At 41.0% G+C, this 23,036-nt stretch overlaps 1 protein-coding gene and 1 pseudogene across 1 annotated transcript; both read right to left on the reverse strand.

The window, feature by feature from the left end:
* Window positions 1–1,458: 1,458 nt before the first annotated feature.
* On the reverse strand, window positions 1,459–2,587 carry LOC113026137 (solute carrier family 25 member 46 pseudogene; annotated as a pseudogene).
* A 5,123-nt stretch (window positions 2,588–7,710) lies between these two features.
* Window positions 7,711–10,193, reverse strand: LOC113026135 (protein asteroid homolog 1-like). The gene is made up of 4 exons (XM_026174602.1): window positions 9,014–10,193; window positions 8,709–8,907; window positions 8,294–8,456; window positions 7,711–8,215 (listed from the first exon to the last, which is right to left on the reverse strand). The coding sequence occupies exons 1-4, from the start codon at window positions 10,172–10,174 to the stop codon at window positions 7,948–7,950; spliced, it is 1,791 nt and encodes a 596-aa protein (XP_026030387.1). The 5' UTR covers window positions 10,175–10,193; the 3' UTR covers window positions 7,711–7,947.
* Between the last annotated feature and the right edge of the window lie 12,843 nt (window positions 10,194–23,036).

Below are 23,036 nucleotides of genomic sequence, written 5' to 3' on the forward strand. Positions count from 1 at the left end.
GACCATGCAGTGGTCCACAAATCTGGAATAATTTTCAAATCACTTCAAAAACATTAACATCTTTCTCTTCAAATGCAACACAACAGTTGCAACAAAATCTTTTAAATATAATTGTATATTTTATTATATAATGCAAATTATGAATACTGTAAAATATGTCTGATTTTGAAAGAATTTTTCTTGTGATAGACTACTATTATTTCTGTCTACATATACTGGATTATATATACTGAATTTTTATCATTATTGTGTTTTTCTGGATCATTTAGTGATTTAGCTTGGTGTTATAGTTTACATATTTAAAAATGTAGATGTATTTTTCTGTATATTATCTCAAGTTTTGGGCCAAATAACTATTACAACCAAATAACTCTACAAATAACTACCTTATACGTTATGATCTTGAAATTCGTATTTCATTTGTGAATAAACGGAAACTGTTTCTCAGAGACTTTTCCGTCAGTTTCTGAATTTATTGTCAGGCTTTTGCTTGTATGTCGCAGCACTCTGCAAATTACTTTTGAATAAAGTTACACAGATCAATAACGAGTTTGTTCCTGTTCCATGTGAACTATCCAGATAAAGCTGGAGGTTAAGAATAAAGCATTGGTGATGTTTTCCTCTCATCTCCTTAGTCCTGTTTGGAAATAAAGAGAATCTCAGACAGATGCTTATTTTCACCCCAGTTAAAGTATCTGTATTAAAAGTCAATCCACATGTTTTCTCTGTATTACTGTAAAGTCTTTAGAATCAGAATCAGAATACTTTATTGATCCCTGGGGGAAATTATTTTTTGTTACAGTGCTCCATTTTAAACCAATATTAAGACAAGACAGACAATACACTAACTAAGAATAGTATAATATATACATATATATACATACATAAGTCACTCATAAATAAATAGTTGGAAAAGAAACATGTGTAGCTGTAGTAGCAAACAGTGTGTTACACTTTAATATAAAGCGCTTTTAGGAAACTTATATAAATATAATCGAACTGAACTAAGGGCTCTACAGGGAAATGCTTTACCTTACTGTAAACAGCTTCACCTTGTGGAAGAACACAGTTATTACAACCAGTAACGCTGCAGTCTCCACCGGTCAGGTTATTATCTGCAGCTGAAAACATTGAAGCAGACTTTAGAAAGTACCCCTGCTACCTGTGACACGTACAGGATCCTCTGTGATGGTTTTTCTCACGTCTCAAATGTCTGTCCTCCACCTCTGAGCAAGAAACCCTTATCATGCTGAGGGAGATCTCTGCTCCTGACATAAGGAGAGAAGAGGCTGCAGGAGTTTTTACCTTCACAGTGCTGTGACACAGATGCAGTCACATTTTTAAAACTTTCAAAATAAGTCAGAAAAGTTTGAAATTTCTTCTATGAAACTTAAAAAGCTGAATTTCAAAATAATCCAAATTAATCCATTTAAAAATGTTTCAAAAAGAAGAAAAATGTCAAATTAACATTGATTTATTTCACATTTAAACATTTACAGACACCATTACACCTTACACCAGCTTAAACAGACACTTATTTTGAAAAGCCAGGCTCATCTCATCCAAGTATCGCTTTAGAGACCAATCGATCAGAAATAATTTAGTCTAAATCTACACTGAACTTTTTTAATTTTTTTTTTTTACAACTTTATACAAAAACATCTGTTTACATGTTTGTTTGTATATCAGTAGTGGGTGACCAATCAGCTGTCAGAGCTGAACAAAAACACAGGAAGTGATGCTCAGTTTACGTGAAGGAAAACAACTGCCACCACTGTTTGTCCAAACATAAGCAGGAAGTGACATCATTGGGGAGGAGGTGACACAATCTGGTGATTCTTAGTGGTTGCTAGGTAACAGGACTCAAGTGCTGATGTCGTCACACGAGCAGGTCTTTTTCGTCTCATTTACAAGATGAGAAATGTCCTGTTGTCATGACAACAGTCTCTGTAGTAACAACCTAGCTGGCCTTGGCATCCAGCAGCAGCACCCTCATCAGCGTCCTAGCGGCGGCCAGCAGCGCTCCGTGCAAAGCATACTGGGCTACCAGCACGCCAAAACCTCGGTAGAAGCCAGCCCCGCCTTCCTTGCGGCTGATGGCGTGCAGGCAGTCAGAGAAGCCATCATACTGCGTGTTTACGGGCACTACCAGCGGGCTCCCGCCATTTCCCACCGCGACCACTCCATCGGTGGCATCAATGATGGTGCGCGTACCCTGCAGAGCCAGGCGATGTAGCACCGTCTCAAGAGGAAACAACACCACGTCAGCCACCAGAGAACCCGCCCAAGATGCCGCCAGCTCGGGGAAGTAGGCATCCAGTGGATTGGATGGTTCTGCCCGCTGCTTCTTGCTACGCTGGTGCAGCCACAGCACCACCCGCTGGATGGAGGTAGCCACGGCATAGCGCAGAATGGCATGCAGCGCAGCGGGAAGCAGCAGGCATCTGGGAGGAAGCAGGCGACGACTGTGAGGTGCGGCGACACCCAGCAGTCGAGCAACACCCTCACGGACGCAGTCCAGCAGGCCAGAGGACGACTCATCCCGCACAATCTCGCTCTGAAGATGGAGAGAGGAACACAGGTCCGATCAAATGATCAATTTAAAAAAAACAACAACAACAACAAAAAACACACACACACACACACACACACACACACACACACACACACACACACACACACACACACACACACACACACATCCAGCTAATCATTGCTCTAAATCAGCGGTTCCCAACCCCCGGGCCTCGGACCGTGAGTGAGTCGTTTGGTGCCGGGCCACAAGAGTTGAGGCTCAGGTGTGAAATGTATAGTTTTAAGGGTTTTTATCGGTTTTCAGCGTTATTTTGTTATCGTTTTTATCGTTAACTCGTTTTCCTGGGTCTTTTCACGTGTGTTATGAATAAATCTTCTTTTTTTCGGTACCGGTACTAGTTTTATTTTATTGTATTTATCCGCGACACCTTAAAGGCCGGTCCGTGAAAATATTGTCGGGCATAAACCGGTCCGTGGCGCAAAAAAGGTTGGGGACCGCTGCGTACGCTGAGTACATAAACGAATATATTAAAATTTATAATATTGTTAAAAATGTGACACGTGAGAAGGTGTGTCTTTGACTGTTACTGTATAACTTATTTTCAGACTAGTTGACAATTTATGCTCTGGTCATTTGAAGTTACCAAGATAGATGTCCTTTTGTAATATAGTAAAATTTTCTTTGCACATTTCCTTTATCCACCATCTTACATTAAACTAAGAAGAGTCGTAGAGCTGAAGCAGGTAGCATCAACACATAAATCTATTTGTGCTGCCGGCTTAAATCACAAGATTACCTCTGGCTGAAAAGCTGTCGATTTTTCTTTTTTGCACAAATTAATTCAGGTTCACACTAATTCTGTTCACAGCTCCAACAAAATGGGGATAAACACAATTAGATTGAATTACAATTGGATGGAAGTCGAGGACAAAGGGAAGGAAGCTTAGGATGAGGAGGAAAAGAAGCAGCCGGAGCGTTTTTAGGGATCTCTATGATGTCATTGAGGTTTTCTTTCATTAATATGGTCCTCTCACAAAAAAGATGACCTAGTTCACCTACTTCCTGTATTAAATAGTGATGTGGAAAAATGGTAAATGGCCTGCATTTGTATAGCGCCCTAAGGACCCCAAAGCACTTTACACTACATTCAGTCATCCACCCATTCACACACACATTCACACACTGGTGATGGTAAGCTACAGTGTAGCTACAACTGCCCTGGGGCGCACTGACAGAGGCGAAAACCACAGAGCAGGCACGTATAGTGCATCTGGATCAAATCGCTAAGACTGACTAAGATCTGTATTATAGTTTTAGTCTTAAGACCTTATGTTATATATTTATCACCCTTGTGATAAAACCCAGGTCAGCCATTGATCCAAGTTGTGCCCTGAAAACAGGAAAGTCGTCTGCATACAGGAGAACTTTAATAGCAGGCTTGTAAGAAGTGAGGATTGTACTCACATTTGCTGCAAACTCTCGTTGTAATTCTGTCACCCTGTTTTGATGCAGAATTCATTTCAAATCAGGCAAGAACGGGACTTTGTTTTATAATGTGTTCTTGTGAATTGAATGTATATCGCATACATTTGACTTGGGTTCCAGTCCTTCTTTCTGGAAGACAACAATTGCAGGTAGGTGGCCAAAAAACTTTTCCAAATACCTCCACGTGATCAAGCCTGGATTTAGAAAAGAATAGCAAAACAAATTCTGCACTTCCTGCACAAATCTGCAATTTGTGTTTGTGTGTTCAGAGGCTGTGGCGAGAGGCGGGACCTTGGCTCATCCAGCAGTACAGCCTGACCGGGACATTAGGGCACCCTGCATGCTCGGCTGATGGCAGGGAGGGAGTGCAGATGCCGCTGGGATGAGATGAACGCCAAACTGGAGTCCATCACAGGTCGACTGCAGGTATGCCAGTCAGACCTTCTGAGGAGGGTTTCACTTTTCTCTCTTCTTCTTAATTGACTCTTTTCTCTCTCTCAGCTCCTTGTGTCAGAGTGGGAGGTGTTTGAAGCACATGGGAGGAGCTTGTCATTAGTTGGCTGATATGGATGTCCGCTTGAGTGAGGCTGACCAGCTGACACAAAACACCTGTGAAAAACTGAAACAACTGCAGGTTTGGGTTGTTTTGATATGACACATATGTCAGAGACATTGTCCTAAACTGGACTAACAAAGGACCATGAGTCCAACATGAAACTTACCGTAAATAACGTAAGGCTGACGTTTGTTGATAATTTTCAAAAAATAGTTGTTGAAATATTTTTGCTGAACATGCAAACATCTGCTGATGAAAATGTGTTGATTTATTGGTCTGTTATGAAGCTATTGCTATTTCTAATGTGTTTTATCACTTTCTGATGTTTTATTAATTAAACAATACATGTATTGATTGTTGTGTTATTCTAGTGTAGTTTTCCTTTTGGCTCTCGGAGGAGGCGGACGCACTTTTTCTCCTCTCCTCTCCCTTATCTTCCCTGCTTAGTTCTTATGTCCTTGTCTAGTCTCGTGTTTTTTTGTATTACTTTCCCTAGAACAGTCTCTCACAGCCTGTTTCTAAAACCTAAAGAGAATTATGGATTTGATCAACTGGTCTCTGAATGCTATTGACACCCTTTTCTCAACGAGAAGTCTGGGCTCGGGAGAGCCCGAGTGCCCTGGAGGGACTTTCCCTGCCAGATACACGATGGACGGGTGGCAGGAATGGAGGGTCGTGTGCCTGGCGGGACTGTCAATCGAGGACGCTGAAGATATCTATCTATTTGGAACCATGATAACAGGGTTCTTGCTGATTGGAGCTGGCTTCGCCCTGGCTTATCGGAGAATTAATAAAGCGGAACCGGCTGTTCAAACCCCCCCAAGGCTGCCCGCTGGGATTGAAATGATGGGACGAGGTGCGACTTCTCAGAATGGGCTCATTGAGAGCAGCATGGTTAAGACCTTGGAGATGCTTACAGCTGCCGTGAATACTCAGAATAACACCTCTGAGCATATATTGGGTTACATCAAGGAGAGGCCTGCTCAGAATAACACCTTTGAGTGAAAGTTGGATTACATTGTGGAACAGCTGACTGCAGTCGTGAGTTCTCAGAATCAGCTCTCTGAGCAAAAGAATGACAACACCAGCAAGTTTGATACCATCATGGGGAAGCTCGCGGTTCTTCAACGGGAGTTTGAGAGACCAGTGTCGGAGTGTTAAAGAACAGCTTTGAAATTCTCATGAGTTGTTGCAAAAGACAAATTACCATCATAATCCGGCTACCCCTTCAGCGCCAGCTGTGGGCTCAAGGCTGGAGCTGAACAAAAACTCCCTGATAACGACTGTGTTTAGTCTGTTCCTTCCCATTCCATGCAAGGCCACCTGGGTTGGCTGGAAGACTTAGCCTGGCAGGGCGAAGGACACTGTCTCAGCTGAACTATGGACACGCACACACATACATATACTGATACTGATAAGCACTCACTGACGCATCACCCTCCCTACCCCAGATCCCACGCCACCTCCAATGCTTACCTCCCCTCTGATGTGGACATCGGGTCAGCTGGAGGCGCAGTCGAAGATTGTAGCGGTCCCAGATCAGATGTACACACTGGAACTCTTTCCCATGTTGCTTGTCTGTGTTTATTGTGCTATGGTGTGTTGATATCTGTGCATTCCTGTATTATCCTTTTGTTACACATTTCAATGTTTTTTTTCCTCGCTACCCGGGCTGACCTGTCTCCCCAATGTGATGTTTGTGTATTTTATGTACGGTCGGCAAGGTCTGTCATCTTGGTTGTGGGCAAAAGACCTGCAACTGACAAATAAAGGCTATCTCATCTCATTAATATGTATTTATTTATAGTGTAGTAGAAATATTTAATTATTACTGTTTAAATGACTAATGTGTGACATGTATTAGTAGTGATGTTGTGCTGAGGATTAAAATGCCCTTTTTTTGGTATACGACAAAATGGCAATAAACCATTAATATATGTCTGTGTGCCTGTATTTATTTTACCCTACTCAAATTAAATTTATGATACATTTTATTTTGAAAGATTTATAGTGGTTCTTTAAAGAACCACTCAAAATAGGTTCTTTAAAATGGTTCTTTAAATACCTTTTTAACAATGGTTCTTCAAATAACCATTGTAAAAAAAAAGAGGTTCTTTGAAAAACCATTTAAGGTGCCCCAAAGAACCATTTCTTAAAGGTCCTTTAATGAACCACTGAAAGAAATAGTTCTTCAAAGAACCATTGTTTTTAAGGTTCTTTGTGACACTAAAAGGTTCTTCTATGGCAGTTTTGGTTCCAGTTGGCACCTTTATTTTTCTGAGTGTAAGAGAGATGAATTTGCATTTAAGCTGATGTTTAGATTCATTCACTGAATTCCAACTTTATACCGTCTAATACAAAGACAGTATAAACAGTATACTGTCAGTGTAGGGGACATCAGACATGATAGTTTCAGGCTGTGTACATCTTGTTGAATTCAGTTGTATAAATCCACAAAGAGGAGCAGGTCAGCTGATCACATCATACACACAAAGAAAATCTACTGAAGCTCACTTGTGCTTGTGTGGGAAAAAATATTGTGAATTGTATTTTTTTTCCCATTGCTGAGCCACTACACAGATATTTGTGTTCCCCCAGCTGCCGAATCCAACTGTAACCCTTGACTGTTCTCATTTTAGTGTGTAGGTTTGGAGGCAAAGTCATCCTCTCCCAAACAACACCTCACCAAGAGGTAGGTGTTATTTATTTAAATTCTATAGCAATGCTTGTGTCCTACATAACAGAATAAAGAGTACATTCATTAGAATTCAGATTTAGACTGGAACAGCAATTTATTGTCATGTAATAATATTTTTATTATTCTATTAATATAATACAAGCTTTAATTACCTTTGTACAAAAATCCTAGTAGAATGTCCTTCAACAGGCTACTTTTTACTTCATTACTCTGAGTATACCATCTGAGTATACTCAGAGTATATTGCAGTGCTACTGTTTCACTTTTGCTTGAATAAAGAAGTTGCTTCAGCAATTAAACCATGTATATATTTTGTTTATATACAGGTATCTGTACTTCTACTTATGTAAAGAATTTCTGTACTTTTGCCACTTATGACTACTTATGACTACTTGTTACAAACGGTGAACAACACAATGATAATCAGGTTACTGAAGTCCCAAACAAAAAAATTATAAATCATTTCTGTGTTTATTGAACTGGATCAAACATATTTAGCCCATACTGCTAAAGATTTTTACCTACATGAAGAATGCATCACATTTGACCAACCCTCTACCTGAAAAATTGAGTTTAATCATAAAGACAAAGTGAATAATAAGAACTGTGTAATAGTCCTCCTTTGACCAGCAGCTCTTTTGTTCCTGCCAGGAGTAGCAACATCATTCAATTTCAATAATCACTTCTTTTTCTGCAATTTGTTCTTCTTCCCCCCCTCTTTTTTTTCCTCTTTTTTGTCTCCCACTCCCCATTAGAGGACTCCATGTCAGTAGAGGAAACCTCAACCCTAGAGGACTGAGAGGATCCCTCTCCAGAATATGGATTACAAACAGTCTTTAGGTTCTCATACAATTCCTTCTTTTCTCCTCTCAGTGTTTTCTGTACTTCTTCAATCTTGTCTTCATCTGCCAGCCGATGAAGAAGAGGTCCACAGTAAAGCCTGATAAAGCAAAATCTCAGTTAAAGTTGATGAAGTGTGTTAAACGTCTGTGGAGCGCATCATTGGTCTGGTGTTTACCGGGCACACTGAGGTTCTGGTAGAGGGGAACACAGCAGCTGGTTCAGGTGGAGGCTCTGCCTCATGCAGCACAGCCATTGGATGAAAGCTTTAGCAACATGGGGCTGCCAGTTATTCACACCTTCATCCTTTAAAGTTTTCATCTTCCTCTCAAACTCGTCCTCTACAGACAAGATAAGACAAAGTTTCAGTGACACAGAACCAGAGACCAGCAGCAGTTTGTCTTCTTGTTCAGGCTGATGTGGAAGCATCAGCACTGATGCTTCCACATCACACAAACGTCACACACATCACACAAACTCTACAGTCCATCTGCTGACTGCTTTCAGAGAGACTAACCTGCTGAAAGGTGACTGTGAATAATAAACAGAATAATCAGATTTATGGAGCTGAAACTGTAGAAGTTGAGACCAACCTGGGCTATTGGGGTCACACACAAACCCCAGCAGGAGGGCGTGGAGGACAGTTTCAGCTTTTTGGCCAAGCTTTAAGTTGTTAAACCAGAAAACAGTCACACAGACTGGCAGCTTCAGCTGGTCGGGGATGTTTTCTAAGGCTGAAGTCTGAACCTGCAGAGCTTCTTCAAACACTCTGCGACGCAAACCCTCAGGAGCCTGCACAGAAAGGTACCACACAGACAAGATGCTCACATGTACCACAGAAACACATCTATGACCTGTCAGAGTAATTAAACACATATTTCATGAATAACATCAGTACCTTATGCAGACGCTCTAGTTGCAGATTCTTCTGTTCATCACTGCTCAAATCTGGCAGGAGAGCTTGTACATCTTTAGTTAACAGTTTGTAGAAGTACTGTCTGATGGGGTAAGCAGCGGTGTAACTACTGCGCTGTGAAAAATCCTCCACAAGAACAGGAGGCATCATTGACTTCTGATCCACGACACTTATGACGGAAGTGGTAAGTTTTCCAATCTCAACTTTTTTACGCACCCATGATGGCAACTTAGAACTTGGTTTTTCTGGTTGAACATATTTTTGAATGGAGAGTTTGAAAGTTTGGTTCTCTTTTTTACCAACATGATTTAAAGCTTGACTCAGAGCACGTTCTCTCTTCTGCGAGTCATTCAAACCATGCAGATTCACTTTACTTAAAAACCTGAGTATACCATCCAGTCTTTTAATGCTGTACTCACCAGATGAAGATGATTCATTTGCAAAGTTACCATTGTCTTTTAATATTGAATAATCATTTCCTGCTATTGAAGCAAAGACTGGCATGAGAGCAGGGTCCAATTTAAAATGCTTACAAAACTTTGAACGTGTGTAGAGCTTAGCAGGAATTTTGCCATCCTTCTTTCTTTTCCACTCAAAGTTGTCAAGATGAAGGAAACCTTTGCACAAATCAAAGATGTAAAAATCCTTATCAATGGACAGAACAGGACATTGTTTCTGATTTGCATCAGAAACAACTTCAGGGTCTGCCTCTCCTAAACACTGTTTAAACTCTATGCCTTTCTCCTTCAAGATTTCTATGAAGACATCTTTTACCAGAGGTGGTAAGACATTACATCCTTTTGGTACAACATCCTCAGGCTTTGTCGTCGCTATTGTCTTTGCTTTTTCCTCTGTGTCTTTTCGACGATACACAAGTGTTTTGTGCTTGTCAGGATCTGAGCCTCCATCCAGGAAGATGTACGGAGTGACTTCACAGTCCTGCAGAGTCTTAAAGAAGTTACAGACCTCATCTTTGAATCCAGGATAATCTCCTCCACAGCGCTGGTCCAGCTTTGGATCAGACGTATAATACAAAGAATAGTACAGAGCTGCACCATCAATGATGAGACCTGTTTTTTCTATGTTAACCTCTTCATAGAGACACAAATCATCTATCATTTTCTTTAAGGTTGAAACCTCCATGATTCCTTAAAGTGTTGTGAAGGTGAGCAGTGATTATTGTGCTAATGCCTCTGTGTCTGCAGATATTTATACACCTGCTAGAACATCATACAGGTACACACCCACACTGACAAAACCAGTCACACCTGTTCTGACTAATCTAACATACCTATGTTACTCTTTGGTTTCATTTCTTTCATCTTCATGTTTTGATTTTCTGTTTCATTTCACTCTGTGGAGCAAAATCAAATGTGTTTCATTAACTTTCCAGCTCTGTTAAAAAAGCAAAGGTACTTAGTGTCCATCACAAAGGCTCAACCCTGCTATGAACTGGAAACTGCTGCAACACCAGTGTCACCGTCCACAGTGAAGACAGTGTTATATAACCATGGACTGAGAGCGTGCTGACTAAGAAAGAAGCAACAGCTCCATAATCGACATCATGAAGCTCGACTGAAATTTGCAGCTGCTCACATGAATGAGCGAAATGTGTTTTGGAGAAAAGTTTAAGTTTGAGCAGATGATATAACTGACTGTTTAAATAGGACAAAACACACACACGAAACTATTTTTGGAGTGGTCAAAGCAGCACAAAGAACAAACAAAGAAACAATTAAACCAAAAAAAAAATCTCATTAATTACCAACACATAATGCAAATAACCATACAACCTGATATAAATCCACTTGCTTTCCTAAATTTTTTACTTTTGCAGAAGATTTCGAATTTTCTGATTAAATTTTTGCTGTAAGTGTTTGAAACATTTTAAATTCAGATTTTACAAACAAAGTAAAAGCAATAAATGACAAAGAATATTCTGTAAAAGAAGTAATGCTCTCTGATATGGAAGCGTCAATTTGTCAATTACCTGTCACTGCGCTAAACATCTTTTGTTTTAATCTCTTGCTTTCACAGCTCCAGTGATAACTGTGAAGACTAAAAAAATGTATTTTAATCAGTGACAGACTGGTGACCTGTCCTAACCCCCACCTCTCACCCAATGACTCTCACCCAGCTAAATATGTCCTTTGCCAGCTTATATTTAACAAAAAGTAGTATTGTTGTCCTGTGTGTCTATTGCTCTGTTTTTCTTCTTGGTTCTTTTACAGCACATCTCTGATAGAAATGAAAGCAAAACTATTTCAACAGCACAAACCTGCACAATCAGTTCATTTGTGACACTGTCTTGTTCAGTTACACATGCTTCCTCACACAGTTAAATTCAATTCAATTTTATTCGTATAGCACCAAATCCTAAAACAGTCGCCTCAAGGCGCTTTATATTGCAAGGTAGACCCTAAAATAATACAAGGGAAAGAACCCAAAAATCATATGACCTCCTATGAGCAAGCACTTTGGCAACAGTGGAAAGGAAAAACTCCCTTTTAACAGGAAGAAACCTCTGGCAGAACCAGGCTCAGGGAGGGGCGGCCATCTGCTGTGACCGGTTGGAGTGAGAGAAGTGGTATTTGTCTAATGTAAGATGTTTCTCTGTCTGATGAACAAAAATAAAACATTTCATTAAGAACAGGATGATTCATGATTCCGAAACTCTGGCAACATTTGAGAATCATTTACTTATCGGTAGTGATGTGACGTTCTGTATCGAGACTTCAAAGCTTGTGTCGGGTAATGGAGGGGGCGTTTCCGTGATGTGCGTAACGAGGCTTGCTTCATTTATGGGAGGAGCTGAAAATGATGACGTCCTAAGCCTCGCTGCCCGGCTGTACCACGTGACTGGTTCAGGAAGTGGTTCGAGCTTTGCCGCGAGCTATGACAGCGATATAAACCCCTCAGACCTCATTCAAAATGTAGGTGTTTGAGGGAGAGTTACGGTTAGTGAGAGTTTGGAGGTTTAGGAGAGTGAGGAGAGAAAGTCAGGAGAGAATGGAGTCAGCTAAGAAGAGGAGGATGTCCTTCCCTGTGTGCAGAGGTGGGTAGTAACGAGATACATTTACTCCGTTACATTTACTTAAGTAAGTTTTTGAAAAAAAATGTACTTTTAAAGTACCTTTTTTGCACAAAACTTTTTACTTTTACTTGAGTACATTTGTGAAGAAGAAACGGTACTTTTACTCCGCTACATTTGCAAAATTCAACTCGTTACTTTTAAAAAAAATTATTAGTTTAACACATTAGATAACATGCCGCCAGTGGAGTTTCCGGTAACTTTTTTACCAATCAGATGTGGCCATGCAGTCACATGACCAGTTTGAAACTGGCGGGCAGAGCGGCCCAAGCATTTCAAAGTAGCAGCGGAAGCACGAAAAGAAGAAACACATGAAAACATGGCAGAGCCAGTCGTCTACGCTAGAGCTGAAGAGGATGAACACCCTTGGTTGACCTCACATACAAAGAATGTTTCACTTAAAAACAGTACAAAAGAACAGCTATGTCTTCAGTGAGAGCCAAAACAAACCAACTTTTCAGCGTGAAACAACTCAACTCGTGTAACCTGAGGAAACGGTAAGTTTTCTCTAAATATCTTTTTAGCTGTGGTTAGCTGGATGTCAGTCTTATGTTACAGCAGCTGTGTCGAGCTCGAGCTGTGAGTCATTTTCGGCGCTACGTTGTAGTGAGATAAGTTTGTGGGTGTTTTGTGCAGCTTCGGCTGTCCTTTTAACTGCTCGCTGGTTAGCTAGCGTGAGCTATAAGCTAACAGCTAGCCTGGTTAATGATGCTAGAGTTCAACGCACATGTAAACAGCTCGTCTCTACTGCTTTAACTGTTAAAACAGAAGGCAATACCTGCGGGTGACAGGGTTTATTATGTGAAACAGCAGCATCAGACATCACCTAGACACAGAGCTGGATGAGGCCAGCACAGACAGCAGCCTAACCGACGAAGATGATTGATCCATGGGGTCAGGAAACCCAGAAGCAGGGGAGCTAAAGAGGTACCTTTCATGTCCATTCACTGGAGGTGTGGATCTATTGCATGGCTTTCCTCACATCAAGAAGCTTTCGATCAAAATCAATACAGCTCTTCCTGCATCTGGAGCTTGTGAAGGACTTCTCAGTCATGCAGGACTCCTGTTCACTGCTGAACAGTTACAGCTTCACAGAAAGAACCTTGAGAGCAAACTGCTGCTGAAGCTTAACCATCACTTCACTGAGTGAAGAAATGGCACATTTTTGCTAAATATGCAGAAATAGATGCACACCCATACAATTTATGGTAAACTGAGCTCCCTTGTATGAACATATGTTGAAGATGCCTCGTTCTGTTTTCTCTGAGGCTGCTGTGCCATTTGGAGCAAAAATGAATATAAAGTTTACAGCATTTGTCACTGGAAATTGTTTGCACTGTTTATATATTTATATTATTTACTGTAGGTATTGTTGAAAAAAGCTTTATGTTGTGAAAAACTGAAATCTGGAAATTAGAATTGTTGTGCCTTATTTTGTTGATCTTTTTACATATATTCCTTTTGAAAATACTAAAATTTGTATATTTGTTAATTTTTGGTTGTCTGATAACATTTATTTATAAAATAAATCGGACATTTCAAACAGTTACTCGCTACTTGAGTAGTCTTTTCTCCAAGTAATTTTTTACTCTTACTTGAGTAACTTTTTTGACGACTACTTTTCACTTTTACTTGAGTAATAATATTTTAAAGTAATGCTACTCTTACTTGAGTACAAGTTTTGGATACTCGACCCACCTCTGCCTGTGTGGGAACATTTTGATCTTATTCCTCCCAACAAGGTATGCAAATTTCTACAGAAGATGTATTTTCATAATACTGATGGTGCAATGCAATTTATGTTAAGCGGCTTTACTTTTGTACAAGGTGAAGTGTTTGCTATGTGCCAGGGAGCTGGGATATAACAACAACACCTCATCCATGCTTAGGCACTACAGAGCTTTGCATGAGAATAAGGGGAACACCGATTGTGGAGCAAGACCAGGTGAGCCATCAAATGCCATGATAATATAGCATGCAGTAATGTTACTAAATGATATAACAATATTATACAGCTGTAATAAGTTACGTGTGTGATATTTATATTTGTGCTTTGTCTTTATTGTCTTTCCTCAGGAGAACAATCTCAAATAGATGAAGACCTGGTTAGCATGGTGATTGAGGACTCCCAGCCATTTAGCATTGTGGAGGACAAAGGATTCAAAAGATTTGTTAAATCATTAAATCCTAGCTATGTTCTCCCCACTAAAAAGGTCGTAAAAGCAGTGAAAATTTAGTTTTTACAGAATAAAATGTGAACAGGCAGGACTGAGGCCTCAGTGTGTAGCTGTCCATACCTCAACATTACAAAAGCACAACTACTGTCCACACCCCAACCACACCTCACCTCACAGTAAATGATCATTTCCATTTTAAGCATTTCCAAATAATCATTCCCATACTGCCACTATAAATATACACAGTATACTGCCATCACAACAATATACATGTTTTACACACTCCTTTTGTTGTTGACATTTACAGGCTGTGTGCAGTGTAGCTGCTTCACGTGAGTAGTGTGGGCTTGTCAGCCTCGGCAGCAGTAAACCTAGCTGCTGCTAGTGACAGGGTGACCTTGTGGGCCCCTGGAAGTGCTTCCTCGTGATGTGGAGTTTTTTGTTTGGCTGTTGTGTTCTTTATTGTTGTGACCTTTTTCTTTTTCTAGTGTTATTGGAAAAACGGCGGTGCCGGCTCTTTATGTTAAGGTTCTCTATAATAAAAACTATTTTATTTAAATCAAATCAAATCAAATCACTTTTATTGTCACATCACATGTGCAGGTACATTGGTACAGCACATGTGAGTGAAATTCTTGTGTGCGAGCTTCACAAGCAACAGAGTTGTGCAAAATACAATAATGTAAACAAGCAAAATACAAGAATGGCTAAATCTGAAACTAATAAATATATGTACAATATATAATAGTATATGCATTTCTGGATGTGTATACTAAATGTTTTTCTACGTGTGTGTGTGTGTGTGTGTGTGTGTGTGTGTGTGTGTGTGTGTGTGTGTATACACATATTTTACAAATTAAATAGAGTAAACAATAAATAAAATATATAAGAATATACAGAGTTGAGACATGTGCAAAACAGTGGCATTACTGTACAGTATGGAGTGCATAATGTTAAAGTTCCAGTAGTGAAGCTGAGGTGTCTATGACGTGTTCAGCAGTCTGATGGCCTGATGGAAAAAGCTGTCTCTCAGTCTGCTGGTTCGGGACCGGATGCTGCAGAACCTCCTTCCTGATGGAAGTAGTCTGAACAGTTTATGGCTGGGGTGACTGGAGTCCTTGATGATCCTCCCCGCTTTCCTCAGGCAGCGCTTCCTGTAGATGTCTTGGAGGGAGGGAAGCTCACCTCCAATTATCCGTACAGAGCACCGCACTACTCGCTGGAGAGCTTTGCAGTTGTAGGCGGTGCTGTTGCCATACCAGGTGGTGATGCATCCAGTGAGGATGCTCTCAATGGCACAGTGATAGAAGGTCCTGAGGATGCGGGGGCTCATGCCGAATCTTTTCAGTCTCCTGAGAAAGAAGAGGCGCTGCTGTGCCTTCTTCACTGTTTTGTTTGTGTGTACTGACCACGTAAGATCCTCAGCCAGATGTACACCAAGGAACCGGAAGCTGCTCACTCTCTCCACAGCAGCGCCGCTGATGGTGATGGGGGTGTGTACTTCTCTGCACCTCCGGAAGTCCACTATCAACTCCTTTGTCTTTGCGACGTTGAGGGTGAGATGGTTGTCTTGACACCAGTGGGTCAGGGCGCTGACCTCCTCCCTGTAAGCCGTCTCATCACCGTTGGTGATAAGACCCACCACTGTAGTGTCGTCCGCAAACTTCACAATGATGTTGGAGTTGTTAGTGGCTGTGCAGTCGTAGGTGTAGAGTGAGTACAGGAGAGGGCTCAGTACACACCCCTGTGGAGCACCAGTGTTCAGTGTGATGGGGGATGAGGTGATGCTGCCCAGTCTGACCACCTGGCGTCTGTCAGACAGGAAGCTAAGGATCCAGCTGCAGAGGGAGCTGCTCAGTCCTAGATCCTGCAGTTTCCTGTCCAGCTTCGAGGGAACGATGGTATTGAATGCTGAGCTGTAATCTACAAACAGCATTCTCACATACGTGTCTCTCTTCTCCAGGTGTGACAGGACAGTGTGTAGTGTCAGGGCTATGGCATCATCAGTGGACCTGTTGTGGCGGTATGCAAACTGTAGAGGGTCCAGTGAGTCGGGTAGTGCAGAGCAGATGAAGTCCCTGACCAGCTTCTCGAAGCATTTGCTTACGATGGGGGTCAGGGCTACAGGTCGCCAGTCATTCAATGAGGAGATGGTGGAGGATTTGGGTACAGGGACGACGGTGGCCATTTTGAAGCAGGCTGGGAATACAGACAGAGAGAGGGAAAGGTTGAAGATGTGCGTGAACACTCCAGCCAGCTGAGCCGCGCATGACTTGAGGACGCGGCCGGGAATCCCGTCCGGACCAGTAGCTTTGCGTGCGTTCACCTTCCTGAAGAACTTCCGCACATCCTCCTCAGACACAGTGTGCGCACTGACGTCATCCGCGGTGCGCACACTGTCCGGTCTCATGGTGTTCGCTGTGTCGAATCTAACGTAGAATACGTTTAGATCCTCACACAGAGAGGCTGTGGTCTGCGGTGTGCTGGTTTTCCCTCTAAAGTCTGTGATCGTGTTTAGTCCCTGCCACATACTCCGAGGGTTGTCAAACTGTTGCTCCACCCTGTCCCTGTACTCACGTTTGGCTGCTTTGATCGTCTTCCGGAGTTGGTAATGTGCGTGTTTGTAGTCCGATGTGTTCGCGGAGGCAAAGGCGGTGCTCTGTGCCGCCAGTGCCGCGCGAACATCTCCGTTAATCCAGGGTTACTAAACACCTGTCTGTTCTCCTTTCATTCTGTTCTGGACCCATTTGTTACCAGTCCCCCCACACACCCCTAGACCTTCTTCGTGGGGATGTAACAAAAAGGAAAATTATAAAAAGCAACAACAACAAAACAAAACCCAAAACAATCAAATCATTGTACTTCTTTATAGTTGCCATCTTTACCACCTTCATCACAGCGACATATGATAGTATTAGAACAGTCAAGGCAGAGAGTGTTTCAGCCCCAACCAGCAGGGACAGGTGTTGTTTTGGCTCCAGAACAACAAGGACAGCAGGTGATCTATACAGGTGAAACTATATTGTTTTTTTTTTATCTCTACAGATTATCATGATTACTAAAATTCCTGCTTCATTGTTGCCATATTTTGCATCGCTGTGTCTGCCATCTTTACATCTCTATGGTAATCTTTACACATACTGTAGAGCAAAACCAAATGTGTTTCATTTCCCCCACAGCTCTGTTAACATCCAAACACAGAAAATCTATCCACAGAGATATGTTATCCAACACTTAGATTAAATGGTGACAGTAGTGAAGTAAAAGGGGACAGGTTAAAGAACTCCACTGTCCCAACTTTAATTTTATGACTTTGTCTACTCTGTGGTCAAAATTGCTTGGTCCCAGGAAAACCTTTAAAATCCTTTTGCTTTAAATCTAGACTCTACCATCCAAGACATTTAATGGAGTGCTGAAGAACCTGGGTTATGCCCAAGCAGAAGACAAGGTTAGTTATCTACTGGCATCACTGGCTGTGTCTGAGGAAGAGAAGAAACAGATCAAGGAAGGAGCAGTTGGGCAAATAAAGAATGCATTGTGGTAAGAAATTGAGGTTTGAAATTAAATCTATGGTGTTAGGTGTTAAGCAAGAAATTTTAGTGAACTGTGTGAATGCATTGAGGAAATTAATGACTGGTTGTGCCACAATTTTCTCCAGCTAAACAAAAACAAAACTGAGGTAATAGTCTTTGGTGCCAAAGAAAAACGATTACAGGTCACCAGAGAACTTCAATCTATACATCTAAAAACCACAAACCAGGTGAGAAATTTGGGTGTAGTGATGGATGCAGACCTAAACTTAGAAAAACACATTAAGACAATAACAAAGTCAGCTTACTATCACCTCAAGAATATTTCAAGGATAAAAGATCTGATGTCTCAACAGGACCTGGAAAAACTAGTCCATGCATTCATCTTTAGTAGGCTTGATTACTGTAACAGCATCTTTACAGGTCTACCTAAAAAATCAGTCAGACAACTACAGCTCATTCAGAACTCTGCTGCTCGAGTCCTCACTAAGACCAAAAAAGTGGACCACATCAGTCCAGCTCTGAGGTCCTTACACTGGCTGCCTGTCCGTCAGAGGATAGACTTTAAAGTTCTGATGCTGGTCTATGAAGCTCTGAATGGTTTAGGATCAAAATACATCAGTGACCTCCTGACCCAGTATGAACCTTCCAGATCCCTCAGGTCATCTGGATCCGGTCTTTTATCAGTTCCCAGAGTCAGAACCAGACACGGAGAAGCTGCATTCAGCTTTTATGCTCCTTATATCTGGAACAAACTCCCAGAAAGCCTCAGATCAGCTGAAACACTCAGTTTATTTAAATCCAGGTTGAAGACTCACCTGTTCTCAGCTGCATTTGAATAAAACACCAAATCCACACTTTAAGCTTAAATTTCAAAACTTAAAATTTTAACTACTGATTTTATCTACTGTTCTGATTTTATCTACTGTTTTTTTAATCAATTTTAAATCATGCTTTTTATTTGTTTTTAATGTCTCTGTAAAGCACTTTGAATCACCTTGTTGTTGAATTGTGCTATATAAATAAACTCGCCTTGCTTTGCCTCTTAATTTGTATTTATTTCTAAAAAGGTCAGCATATCGCAAGAAGAGAATTACAGCCAGCAACTTTGGTTTGGTCCTGGGTGCAGTCCAGCGACGCTCATACCCTCCTTCCTTATTTAAGACTCTGCTTGGCCAGTACAACTTGACAGAAGGATCTAAAGTAATTTGTTAGTGGAAAGGGTCTGTGCTTCTAAGAATTCATTTATGACTAAGTGGTATTTTCATCCCCAAAGGCATGTGATTGGGGGATCCTTCATGAGCCAAGGACAAGCAGCTGTACACTGACTGTACTGGTGCAGCTATCAAGGAGAGGGGACTGTATTTATCCAACAGTGGCCTGCTTGGTGGTTCTCCAGATGGAACAGTTTCTAATGACTGCATCATTGAGGTGAAATGCACCATAGTCAGCCAGAACCAGAACTGTTTTGCAGGCAGCAGAAAGTAAGGACTTTTTCTTTCAGCTGGACAAGACAAGTGGTTCCCTGGTATTAAAAAAGAATCACAACTACTGTCATCAGATCCAGGGCAACCTATATCTCATGGGGGCAAAAAGCTCTCACTTTATTATTTGGACTCCATGTGACTTTGTAATCTTGCCTGTCAATAGAGAACAATCTTGGGCTGTTAATGACACCATCTCACTGGTATAATTCATTCAATTTCACGGAGAATATGTCACGGTTCTGGGTCATTTTGACCCAGCATTTTGAATTTCTTATGTTTTGGTTTATTTTTGAATGATTGATTGTTTTCTGTTTCACTGGTGCTTTGTTGATTATTATAATAAATCTATGTTTCAGTTATTCTGGTATATTTCTGTATTATGATTAAAGTTCTGGTTGTATTTTGTATTTTTGGTTATTTTCTTGATCTATTGTATGATGATGATGATGATTATTATTATTAGTATTATTTAGTATGTTCCAGCTCATTCTGGTTTAGGAATAGTTCTGCCCGTGTAAAGTCTCTGTTTCTTAGTCTGCGTCTTTGTCTGTATTGTTTCCTGTTTTATTTTGAAAGATTGTGTCTTATGTCAGTGCGTCCAGCTTCGCTTCCCCCCCTGTCTCGTTAGCCGGGGGGCCTTTCTCAATATGCGTACTTGTGTGTACTTGCGTTCTCGTGTACTCGTGATACGTCATCAGTCAGAGACCAAGTATTGTTCCAATTCGAAGTACGCATCAAGCCGAGAATGCGAAAAAATCCTGGATGTGTTCTCGCTCTGCCCATTTTATCGAGCATGCATTGGTGGTGACTTGTGTGGACTTGGTACAGCTAAATATCCCAGAATGCATTTCGTCCAAAACTCAAACGTGGCAATGGCGGATGAGTGGGGCTAAAAACTTTTAAATATTACTCTTTCTTGGTCACAAAATAAACTTTTAAGTTCTTTTCAAGCGAGAATGTAGCTGTGTAAACTTCAAATATCTGCTCGATTTATCAAGATATCATATATTTCCAAACGTGCGTCTGTGACCCGCTAGCTCCATAGCAGACAGCGAGGTTGAGGATTATTAGAGCCGGCGAGAACAGCGGACTCCCGGGACATCATTTTCATGTCACCTGGTTGTAGATGTTGCAGTGCTCCACAGTCAGCTGTTATGGCCTTATCTGAGGCACTTCCACCATACAAGTTGCTTACAAAGGTTATTACACCATTAGGAGCCACACCAATTAGAGTCTTTAGTGTGGTCCGTCCTTTGTACTGGCTGTTCAAATAACTTTGTATGTCAAGCTTCTCTGTGTTAGACACAGAAACCTCCGTGCAGTCAGGTACAATCCTGCGGTTAGAAAATGGCTGGAAGCAATCTGGTAGCGATGTCCAGTTTTTGGCTCTCAAGGGATGTTGTTTTCCAGCATGCCAACATACAAAATGTCATACAGTTTCATATTGTTGTAAAAATATTAGTTGCTGTGGCTGTGCTGCAGTTAAACCTTGTAGCCAGGTCTACATGGCCACAATTAAACCACAATTGAGCTTCATCAGGGTTAGAAATAACTGGTCAACCAGGGGCATCATTTGGACAGTCCAATTAGAATGATATTTGAGCTCAAATCTGTAAAGAAGGGTTTCTAAAAACAGGACAGTAGCAGCATCAGGCAATCCAGTATAGTACTGGACCCTTTCAGGGTTGTCAGATATTTGACTGAATGAGAAAGTCTGATTCTGATTCTCTAATTGTTTTTTTTTTAGTTTTTCATTCTCTTGTCTTAGTATGTCATTCAGAATCTCTAGCACCAGAAGACTGTTGGAAAAACTTTGAGTAACTTGCACTAGCTATCTGTGTATCTGCATTGCTGGAATGATGTAGCTTTCACTCTGATTTTCACTAGCTGGGACCTCTTTTTTTTCTTATTTTTTCTAACAGGTTTGTGGTCATCTGGGAACTGGAAAGACTTACCGTCGTTCCATGCAAATGTTTCCTTGAGGGAAGTGCCAACTGCAGACTCTTGAGTTGCAGTTTGGGGTGAAGTTTTCACATCTGTGGACGTGTTTAAAAAGGGAGAGAGAAATTTGTGATCCTACAGTAGCCCTCCATTAGTTATGTGACAGTAATTTAAGGAGCTTGAAAAGAAAAGCGTCTTGACTTCTTAAAGTTTCTTGAAGCTTCTCTCATCCGGATGAGAGGTGAAATGTCTTCAAGAAACTTAAAGAAGTCCAGACGCTTTTCTTTCCATGCTCCTTAGATTACAATGACCTGGATGACTGAGAGCCTTCACAGACAGTGACCCTAATTATTAAAATCTTACATATTGTTGTACTATTTGGTTTTTAAAATTATAAAAAGCAACAACAACAAAACAAAACCCAAAACAATCAAATCATTGTACTTCTTTATAGTTGCCATCTTTACCACCTTCATCACAGCGACATATGATAGTATTAGAACAGTCAAGGCAGAGAGTGTTTCAGCCCCAACCAGCAGGGACAGGTGTTGTTTTGGCTCCAGAACAACAAGGACAGCAGGTGATCTATACAGGTGAAACTATATTGTTTTTTTTTTTTATCTCTACAGATTATCATGATTACTAAAATTCCTGCTTCATTGTTGCCATATTTTGCATCGCTGTGTCTGCCATCTTTACATCTCTATGGTAATCTTTACACATACTGTAGAGCAAAACCAAATGTGTTTCATTTCCCCCACAGCTCTGTTAACATCCAAACACAGAAAATCTATCCACAGAGATATGTTATCCAACACTTAGATTAAATGGTGACAGTAGTGAAGTAAAAGGGGACAGGTTAAAGAACTCCACTGTCCCAACTTTAATTTTATGACTTTGTCTACTCTGTGGTCAAAATTGCTTGGTCCCAGGAAAACCTTTAAAATCCTTTTGCTTTAAATCTAGACTCTACCATCCAAGACATTTAATGGAGTGCTGAAGAACCTGGGTTATGCCCAAGCAGAAGACAAGGTTAGTTATCTACTGGCATCACTGGCTGTGTCTGAGGAAGAGAAGAAACAGATCAAGGAAGGAGCAGTTGGGCAAATAAAGAATGCATTGTGGTAAGAAATTGAGGTTTGAAATTAAATCTATGGTGTTAGGTGTTAAGCAAGAAATTTTAGTGAACTGTGTGAATGCATTGAGGAAATTAATGACTGGTTGTGCCACAATTTTCTCCAGCTAAACAAAAACAAAACTGAGGTAATAGTCTTTGGTGCCAAAGAAAAACGATTACAGGTCACCAGAGAACTTCAATCTATACATCTAAAAACCACAAACCAGGTGAGAAATTTGGGTGTAGTGATGGATGCAGACCTAAACTTAGAAAAACACATTAAGACAATAACAAAGTCAGCTTACTATCACCTCAAGAATATTTCAAGGATAAAAGATCTGATGTCTCAACAGGACCTGGAAAAACTAGTCCATGCATTCATCTTTAGTAGGCTTGATTACTGTAACAGCATCTTTACAGGTCTACCTAAAAAATCAGTCAGACAACTACAGCTCATTCAGAACTCTGCTGCTCGAGTCCTCACTAAGACCAAAAAAGTGGACCACATCAGTCCAGCTCTGAGGTCCTTACACTGGCTGCCTGTCCGTCAGAGGATAGACTTTAAAGTTCTGATGCTGGTCTATGAAGCTCTGAATGGTTTAGGATCAAAATACATCAGTGACCTCCTGACCCAGTATGAACCTTCCAGATCCCTCAGGTCA

This window comes from Astatotilapia calliptera, chromosome 7 (assembly GCF_900246225.1).
Source record: "Astatotilapia calliptera chromosome 7, fAstCal1.2, whole genome shotgun sequence".
NCBI classification, from domain to species: Eukaryota; Metazoa; Chordata; class Actinopteri; order Cichliformes; family Cichlidae; genus Astatotilapia; species Astatotilapia calliptera.

Coding starts and splice junctions, on each gene's coding strand:
- LOC113026135 (XM_026174602.1), bottom strand. CDS start 10,174: ATGGAGGTTTCAACCTTAAAGAAAATGATAGATGATTTGTGTCTCTAT. Junction 8,908..9,013: donor AACTAGAGCGTCTGCATAAG/GTACTGATGTTA, acceptor CTTTCTGTGCAG/GCTCCTGAGGGTTTGCGTCG. Junction 8,457..8,708: donor GTGTGACCCCAATAGCCCAG/GTTGGTCTCAAC, acceptor TCTTGTCTGTAG/AGGACGAGTTTGAGAGGAAG.